Here is a 10,215-nt window from a genome sequence, read left to right as displayed (position 1 = left end):
TATACTCTTATATTTTTCAATTATCAATACAATATTTTATCTACTCCATTAATTATAATCCTATGAAATAACGTATCTATTTTTCGGAATTACTAAATAATTACTCTTGTTTCTTTCCCTTTTTAAAACTATTCTCTAATTTTCCATTTATACTCTCTAATTTTCCATTTATACCCTTGAGTTTGTAAAAATTTTCCCAGTAACTCCCAACTATACGCACCAGATGAGTTGGCTCTTAGTTTTATAAAAAACCAAACACCCAAAAAAAAAAAAAAAATCAAATGGATTTTTTTTTATTGTTCATGACGGAGAATTCTAATTGGCCCAACATGTCATCTTCATAATAAACTCTAGATAAGCACAATCTTCTACAAATTATGCATGTCTTGTTTTAGTCTCGTGAAAGTGGAAAATGATATATAAAATTATTCCAATATCTGGCCGAGCCAAATAATTTTTTTTAGTCGATTGGTAGGAGAATATTTGTAGGACAATTTTCACTGTATTTAAAAAATTTAATTTTATTGTGTACACAACAATTAGAATTTAAAGAAATAAAGAAAATGAAAGAATTTGTTTGATTACAAAAATCAAACTTGAAATAAAAAAAATACATAAATAAATAACAGATTTTATTTTGTTACAAAAACAAAATTTAAATATGATTTTAATAAATAATAACAATACTGAAAATAAAATAAATAACTTACTTGATTTAAATTTCCCAACCCAACCACGCACCCGCGCCCAAGCCCAGGCCAGGCCCAGCCCAGCCCACCTGACCGGACGGCGGCGGCGGTGCGCGCGTGTGTGGTGATTTTGGGTCCAATGGGTCTAGGCCATTTTGCCCATAACCTCTCCCTCTAAAACACTTGGGTACCCCTTGGGGCACACTCCAAGTATTTAACCCAAGCCTTATAAACCCTTTCAAAACTTCCTACCAAATCAATGTGGGACAAGCCAATTTACAACCTTAAGGAATTTCCACCAAAACTCCATTTCTATGGAGCACACTTTGGCTTCAATTTCCCATTCACTCGGTAATGGTTTTGAGCAACCAAATATACCACGTGAATCACAACGCGGCATAGAACGCGTTACCACTTAGACCTGAGTAAATCGACACTCGGGGCCTACCTACAAAATAGACCAAACTTAAGAAAAAATTCTGGTTTTACCCAGAATTTTTCTACCATTTCCAACAATCCCCCACATGAATGGAATTTGATGACAACGGAAATGCAACAATATGCAGATTTATCGAAAGAGTATAAGTCGAAAATATCTTGCATCAGGATAGGTAGTTTTCGGCCTTGAACTTTCCCTAATGATAACCTATCGGACTTACTGGCTAACCAATGGACGCGATGCCTTGAATTGTTCAGCCGTTTGTGTAAGCCAAGACAATAGATTTCACACAAAATATCTTCTAACACATCGTGGTTCTCACTGTTGTGTTCATTTTGGCCTTGAACGCGCCTGGTTTTCATAAGTGTTTCTAGAGAATTTAACCTCTTCATTCTCATAGAATCGGCCCCAGTTCAACACTCATATAGGTGATTCATATTGTGAGTATCTCCTTATACTCATCTTGATTTTATGCCTTAATCAAGATATAAGTAATCATTAAAAGTAAAGCTTATCCTTATACCCCTGCAGACAACATATGTTGTAGATATCACTCTCACCATAGGAATGGGTAGGAATTTTAATCCCTTGGTGATTTCTGGCGAGCCATACATAACTTAGTTGTCCCTTTGAACTTAGTTCTTGGGATCTCCAGTCATATAAGTAGGGTTACCATTATGACGACTCTTATGTAATAGGCTTTAATCCCATCCCCTTCGATGAACTATACACTAGCTCTTTTGTCAAACCTTTTGTTAATGGATCCGCAATATTCTCTTTAGATTTTATATAATCTATTGAGATTATTCCGTTTGACAACAATTGCCTTACGATATTATGTTGACGACGAATATGTCGTGACTTACCGTTATATATGTGATTCTGTGCCCTGCCTATTGCAGATTGACTATCACAATGAATGCAAATAGCTGGCACAGGTTTTGGCCACATTGGAATGTCTTCTAAGAAGTGACGAAGCCATTCTGCTTCTTCTCCTGCTTTGTCCAAAGCAATGAACTCGGATTCCATTGTGGATCGTGCGATGCAAGTTTGTTTCGTGGACTTCCAAGAAACAGCAGCGCCTCCTAGAGTAAAGACATATCCACTAGTGGATTTTGAATCTTTAGTATCTGATATCCAATTGCATCACAATAACCTTCAAGTACTGCTGGATATCGAGTAAAGTTCAAACCATGATCACGGGTGAATCTTAGATATCTAAGAACCCAAAGATCGCTTTCTAATGGTCTTCTCCGGGGTTACTAGTGTACCTACTCAATTTACCGATAGCATAAGCTATATCAGGATGAGTAATATTCATTAGGTACATTAGGCTTCTAATAATTTGGGAGTATTTTAACTGAGACACTGCATCACCTTTATTTTTCGATAAATAAAGACTGATATCTACAGGTGTTCTAGCTAAATTCAAATTATCCTTGATAAATTTATCAAGAATTTTCTCAATATAATGAGATTGAGATAATGCATATCCGTCAGATGTTTTAGTAATTTTCATTCCTAATATAACATCTGCGACCCCCATATCTTTCATATCAAATCTTTTGTTAGGCATCTGCTTAGTTGATTTGATCATGTTTTGACTGCTTCCAATAATAAGCATGTTATCCACATAAAGACAAACTATGACATATCCTTGGTCAGTGTTTTTAACATAGACGCATTTGTCACATTCGTTTATCTTAAACCCATTAGTAAGCTTTGCATGATCAAATTTTTCATGCCAGTGCTTAGGTGCTTGTTTTAATCCATAAAGGGATTTTACAAGTCGACAAACTTTCTTTTCTTGCCCTGATACAACAAACCCTTCGGGCTGTTCCATATAGATCTCTTCATTTAGATCACCATTTAAGAAAGCTGTCTTAACATCCATTTGATGTATTTCTAATTTAAACAACGCTGCTATAGCAATAAGCATGCGGATGGATGTTATTCTTGTCACAGGGGAATATGTGTCAAAATAATCAAGACCTTCTTTTTGTCTGTAACCTTTAACTACAAGTCTTGCTTTATACTTGTCAATCGAACCATCTGCTTTTATTTTTCTCTTGAATATCCATTTATATCCAAAAGGTTTAGAACCTGGTGGAAGATCCACCAATTCCGAAGTATGATTTTGCATAATGGATTCAATTTCATTATTAACAGCCTCTTTCCACAAAGGTGCTTCAGGACCTGTCATTGCTGCCTTAAAGCTTTGAGGTTCATTTTCTAACAAGTATGTCAGAAAATCTGGACCAAAGGATTTTGATGTTCTTGCTCTCTTACTTCGTCTAGGTTCATCATTAGTTAAATCCTGTTGGTCGAGATTATTACTAGTCTCTTGTGTTTGATTGTCATTAGTCTCTTGACTTTGTGTACAATCATAAGTTCTTTTCTGTAAACTTAATTCTTATCCTTTCTTGTAAGGAAAGACATGTTCAAAAAACACAGCATTCCTTGACTCTGTAATAGTGTTCACATTTATATCAGGTATTTCTGATTTATAAGTCAGAAACCGATATACACTACTATGCTGAGCATAACCAATAAACACACAATTTACTGTTTTTGGTCAAATCTTAGTCTTTTTAGGAACATGTACTTCAACTTTTGCCAAACACCCCCACACTTTTAAGTATTTGTAGGAAGGCGGTCGACCTTTCCACAATTCATAAGGAGTGCTGTTGGTTTTCTTGTGGGGTATTCTATTAAGAACATAATTAGCAGACAATATTGCTTCCCCCCATAAGTTCTGCGGTAAGCCTGAACTTAGTATCATGGCATTCATCATTTCTTATCTATGATGTGCTTGATTCATAAATTTCAAATCCAAAAATCCAAACTAATTATGACTACACAAATCAGAATTAATGTTTTGACAAAATCATATCCTCATAAAAATTTTTGCCTAAGAATCAAACAATTCAAAAACCCATTTGACTGTATACATTCTTACAACTCAATAACAAATAAATGTCACTGTCATAAAAATATTTGTGACAGAATAAAATTAAATTATCTCAACTAATGCAAGAGATACACCCCCATATTAATAAAATGGTTCATGGTTTAACAAATTCTACTACGCAAGTAAAATAATTATTAATGACATCTCATGTCACATAATTCAATAATCAACATAAAAGATTTCTTAAATTACTTCCCAATTAAACGGACCGATATAATTACATACATCTTCATATTTAAATTTCTCCGGTGTTTAAACACCCATTCAAAATTGATTAGAAATATTCAAATTAACCTGCTTATATCCAAAGTCGACATAACAATTTATCATTCCAAATCACTTGAAATTATTGTTAAGAAATAACTTGAGTAGATATCATACATACATATCAAACGCATCAACTAAAAATAATGAATTAACAAAATAAATTAATCATGCACGATCCCATCACTTGCATCATGAAATAAAAGGATTCTCAACTCATAAATAAAATCCAATTCATTTAAACTTTAAACTTCAAAATGACAAAACATACCTTCATTTAATAAGTTTAATTTGTACATAAATAAACAAATTAAATATGCATTAAAATGTTCTTGTGAATATATATATATATATATATATATATATTTTCCGACTCAAGTGCAGAAACAATTCAAGACTATGAATCCACATAAAAATAAAATTAGTTTGTAAAACTAATATTTTACTCTAGAAACAAATTCTTCCATGTATACTCACGATGAACTATGATAAAGTCAAAATAATTAACACCTTTTCACAAAGGGTTCAAAAAAAAAAAAAAATGGTCTACCAAACGAAACCATAAGTTACTTACAAAATTAACAGAATGTGACCGAGTCACAAAGTTACATGATTGATTAACAAAATTAATTTTCTAGTTACTAAAATCAGAAAATAAATTACAATACAAAATAATTTTATTTTCCTTGTTACTAAAACTAGTAAAATAAAATACCGGAATAATATCTGATTACAAAAATCAGAAAACCAAACCACAAATTAATTTTCTAGTTACTTAAACCAGAAAATAAATTATAACACAAAATCATTTTATTTTTCTTGTTACTAAAACTAGAAAATGCTGTAATTTTATTTTCCTTGTTACTGAAACTAGAAAATAAAATACCACAAAACTATCTGATTACAAAAATCAGAACAAACACAAAATAATTTTCTAGTTACCAAAATCAAAAAATAAATTAAAACACAAAATAATTTTATTTTCTTTGTTATTATTGGGCCGAACAAGCCCAACCCAACCATACACCACGCACCCGCGCCCAGCCTGCCCGACCGGATGACGGCGGCACGCGCGTGTAGTGATTTTGGGTCCAATGGGTCTAGCCCATTTTGCCCATAACCTCTCCCTCTAAAACACTTGGGTACCCCTTGGGGCACACCCCAAGTATCTAACCCAAGCCTTATAAACCCTTTCAAAACTTTCCACCAAATCAATGTGGGACAAACCAATTTACAACCTTAAGGAATTTCTATCAAAACTCCATTTCCATGGAGCACACTTTGGCTTCAATTTCCCATTCACTCGGTAATGGTTTTGAGCAACCAAATATACCACGTGAATCACAACGCGGCATAGAACGCGCTACCACTTTGACCTGAGTAAATCGACACTTGGGGCCCACCTACAAAATAGACCAAACTTGAGAAAAAATTCTGATTTTACCTAGAATTTTTCTACCATTTCCAACAATATTTACAAATATCAAAATAATTATATTAAATTAGATAATGAAATAATTTCATTAAACTGGACAATTAACTATATAAACAAATTCAACAAGACAAACCAAGCTAAATACCAACAATCATTACAAAAAAGAACTAAAAGAAAGGAACAAAACCTTGAATAGGGAATAAATAATCAATCTTTGCCTTTAACAAGAATTGACTTCATGACCTCTCATTGAGAGTGTAAAAGAGTGAGTGATCAAGTGAATTAGGGTTAATTAACCAAACTTCAAAAATTATATGTAAAAACTTAATATATGATTTGTGTTTATTTATTAATTTATATATATATATTTTTTCCTTTCAAGTGTATGTATGAAATGAATCTTAGTTGCATATTATTATAATTTTTTATTTTTATTTTTATTTTTTTGAACATTTCTACATGCATTATTGTTAATCCTGTGGTAGAGTAAAACAAGTTCTTATTATGTCACCTAATTGTGTGAAGAATCACAACACATGCTAGATGTGTCAAGTCAAGTAGGACCCACAAGTTGGGATCACCATTAATTCACATGTAATCACATGATTAGTATGGCAAATCATCACTGTTCATTGTCATTCAAATGAATTATAAAAACCCCCAAAACCCTTTCATTTTTCTTTAATTCATAAACAAACATGAATCCCCTTAAATCCCACCTTTCCCTCTTTTAGAAGTCAAGTTTTGAATCAAAGAATCAAAAAAACCCAACTCAAACCACTCACTTTATGACACAAAAAGTGCCAAAAACAACATAAGTGGAGGACCCCCCAGCCATATTTCAAATTCCCAAGGGTATTTTCGTCAACTCACAAAAGAATACCTACCTAATAACGACCACCCCTCTGTTTATATCTTCACTCCTCATCATTGACACAATTGTTTTTGCTCATCAATGGCAGAGTTAGAGAGCCCAAGTGTGATGCCAAAACTCATCACCTTCCTCTCTTCTCTCCTCCACCGGGTAGCCGAATCAAACGATCTCAATGGTCTATCCCGGCCCCAGAAAATCTCAGTCTTCCATGGCCTCACTAGGCCAGCAATCTCAATTGAGAGCTACCTAGAGAGAATTTTCAAGTATGCCAATTGTAGCCCGTCGTGCTTCATCGTAGCATACGTTTATCTTGATCGGTTCGTGCAGAGGCAGCCCTCGTTGCCCATCAATTCTTTCAGTGTTCATCGATTGCTCATCACCAGTGTCATGGTTGCTGTGAAATTCATGGATGACATGTGAGTTTCTTAACTTCTTGAATTTTTATTTTTATTTTTATTTTCGAGTTGAGATTTGGTATTTTTCAATTTTTTGTAACTGAATTTATCCTTGATAGGCAGGAAAATTGAGATTTTTTGGATTTAATTTCTGGGTTTTTGTTATATATTCTTTAAATTACATTAATTTTTAAAATTTCTTTATTAATTTCTAATTGAGATTGTTCCAATTAATTTCTGGGTTTTGGTAATTATCCTTTAAACTACATTAGTTTAAAAAAAAATCTAATTTTTAATTGAGATTCTTGGATTTATTTCTGGGTTTTTGTTTTATATTGTTTAAACTAAATTAAATTTTAAAATTTTTAATGGATTTTTATGTTTATAATTAGATGTTTGAAATTAGTTGATTTTGGTCATTGACTTTCCAATCTGAATGTCAATCTGGATTGTTTTTCTATATTTTCTTGGAATTAAAATTTTCTAAAAGACTAAATGTAATAGTTTAAATAAAATTTTCCAGATGTAGAACAAAAGTTTCAAATTTTTTGAAATGTCATAATCTAAAAACATATTAACTAGAAAATTAAGCATTCAGCTAAGGCCAGCTGTGAAACTCTGTTTCTTCAATGTGTATTACTGGAAAATTCTGGATATTTAATTAAAAATTAATTAAATATTATAAAAAATTAATTGCATGAAAACACTATAAAGCTTTTGAATTTAGAAACATTTACTGTACCTTTTAAGAGAATCTTAGAGAGAGTAAATTTACATATTCAAAAATTAAATCATCACAAGTATTAAAAAATATAAACATAAGCACGATGAGGTCCACAAAAATATTCACGGTGTTTGGTTTGAGTTTTCTGGATTAAGTTTTTTAAAAATTGAGTTTTTTGATTTTCGTGTTTTTTTTTGTTTTTAGTGAATATTTTTAAAATTTTAAACATTTTTTTTACTTTTTTAGATGCACCTTACTTAGATGTGTCTAAAAAGTAAAAAAATTGTGAAAAAATATTTTAAAAAATTAAGAAATACATAAAAATACAAAAAATATACTAAATTCTTGTATATTTTTTGTATTTTTGGTATTTAGTGAATTTTTTAAAGATTTTTTTTACAATTTTTTTACTTTTTAGGTGTATTTATGTTAGGTGTGTCTAAAAAGTAAAAAAATTGCATAAAATATTTAAAAAATTCAGTAAAAACAAAAAAACACGGAAAATAAGAGTGTAGAATTTTCTGAAAACTGTTTTTAAAAAATAGGAACCAAGCAAAGTGATTCTGATTGGTTGATATGCTCATTATTTTCAATAATAGTGGACCCCAATTTACTGACTGGAATAGTCTTAATATTTTACGTGTTTTAATTCTATGTACTTAAACTTATAGTTTTGTATATTGCAAAAGAACTTGAGTTTTGTTACAAACACAAAATGAAATACAAAATATATATGAATAGACAATATTTTATAAAATTTGTTGGTAACCCACTTCTAAAAACACATAATGATTTCAAAAGTGTATGTAAGTCTACAAACACAAAATTAAATCATTAGAAATATTAAAAATATCTATCAACACAATGAGGTCCACTTAAAGTATTCTCATTGGCTGATATTCTCATTATTTTCATTAATAGGGGCCCTAATTTGCTGACTTGTACAATCTTGACACTTTAACATGTTTTAATTCTATGTACTTCGACTTATTTAGTCTGGTAAATTGCAAAAGAACTCGAGTTCTTTTACAAACACAGAATGAAATATCAAATACATATGAATAGACAACATTTTATAAAATATGTTGGTAACCCAAGTTTAAAAAATCTTATTCATCCATATGCAATTTATATCCAATTTTGTGATGGATTTCTGTGTTGTTATACTTTTTGTGGTTTGCAAATTTGCAGATACTACAATAATGCATACTATGCAAAAGTTGGAGGAATCAGCACAGCAGAGATGAACTTTCTTGAAGTGGATTTCCTATTTGGATTAGGGTTCCACTTGAATGTGACCCCAACCACCTTTCACAGCTACTGTGCCTATCTGCAAAGAGAGATGTTGGTGCAGCCACCTCTAGATTTACCAGAAACATCCTTAAATATTAATGTAGTTGGAAAGTCACAAAAGCTCCTATTGGGTTACAATGAAGATGAAGCCTCTCATCAACATCAACAGCAACTAGCTGTTTAAGTTGTGATGATGCTCTTAATGTAGTTAGCAATGGAGATAGTCTCTCTCTCTCTCTCTCTCTCTCTCTCTCTCTCTCTCTCTCTCTCGTTTTGGGTTGACAAATTAATTAAGCTCAACCTTGTACTTAAACCCATGCTTCTTTCTTACAATTCTAATTTTTGAGTACCTTTTTTTTTTTTTTTTTTTCCTTTAAGGGTGGTGTTTTGGCCTTGAAATCAAGTTAGTATATGGATGAGGTTCTCTATCCCAAAATTCTTTCCTATTTGCACTCTCAATCTTACAATTATGTCTCACCAAATGCATTTGGGAGTGCAATTAGGACCGAATCAGTGGTCCTTGTTTGTTTTTTTGGATAAAAAAGTGTAGGAGGAGGTGAACAAAGTGTGGTAACCCTTTCTAGGCAGGACCAGAAGAACCCTTACTCATAGGGGAGTTGGACATGAAAGGATTGGATGATTGCAACATAAGGGATCCCCGTATGCGTTCTCCTAAAACTCCTAAAACAGACTTGAATCATAACTTAACCTCGGCCTTATTGAGAACATAGTGACAAAAATCAGTAACTCATAATTGATAGGTAAGTCTGGCTCTCAAATGTTGTCCTAGAAACTCATTCCATGTCAATGTCATCATGGTCCAATTAAACCCCACCCCACCACCAAGCCACCACCATGGGGGTGGCAAATAAGTGGCCATTTAGGCCCCGTTTGGGGACTTACTTTTTTAGTCAATTAGGCAAAAACCGTTTGGGAAGTAGGTTGGCTTTTTGGCTTTTTGGGTTTTTTTTTTGACTATTTTAGCCTGGGCTAAAAAGTTTGGTTTGGGAAAGACTTTTTGACTTTTTGGTTTTTTTGACTTTTTTTGTGAGAGAAGAATGTAATGATTATGGGTTGGATGTGATATTTTGTTTTTTGTGGCTAAAATAGCCAATTTTGTCTTTTGTGGCT

General features: G+C 32.3%; 1 protein-coding gene across 1 annotated transcript; it reads left to right on the top strand.

Annotated features, from left to right (window-relative positions):
* The first annotated feature begins 6,477 nt into the window (after positions 1-6,477).
* On the top strand, positions 6,478-9,433 carry CYCP4;1 (cyclin p4;1). Its single transcript, XM_028236839.2, has 2 exons — positions 6,478-7,088; positions 8,983-9,433. The coding sequence occupies exons 1-2, from the start codon at positions 6,754-6,756 to the stop codon at positions 9,266-9,268; spliced, it is 621 nt and encodes a 206-aa protein (XP_028092640.2). The 5' UTR covers positions 6,478-6,753; the 3' UTR covers positions 9,269-9,433.
* Positions 9,434-10,215: the final 782 nt, after the last annotated feature.

The sequence above is a fragment of the Camellia sinensis genome, chromosome 2, assembly GCF_055761805.1.
Source record: "Camellia sinensis isolate YWXY chromosome 2, ASM5576180v1, whole genome shotgun sequence".
NCBI lineage: Eukaryota > Viridiplantae > Streptophyta > Magnoliopsida > Ericales > Theaceae > Camellia > Camellia sinensis.
The sequence above is the reverse complement of the archived record's forward strand: the minus strand, read 5'-3'. Positions and strand labels throughout refer to the sequence as shown.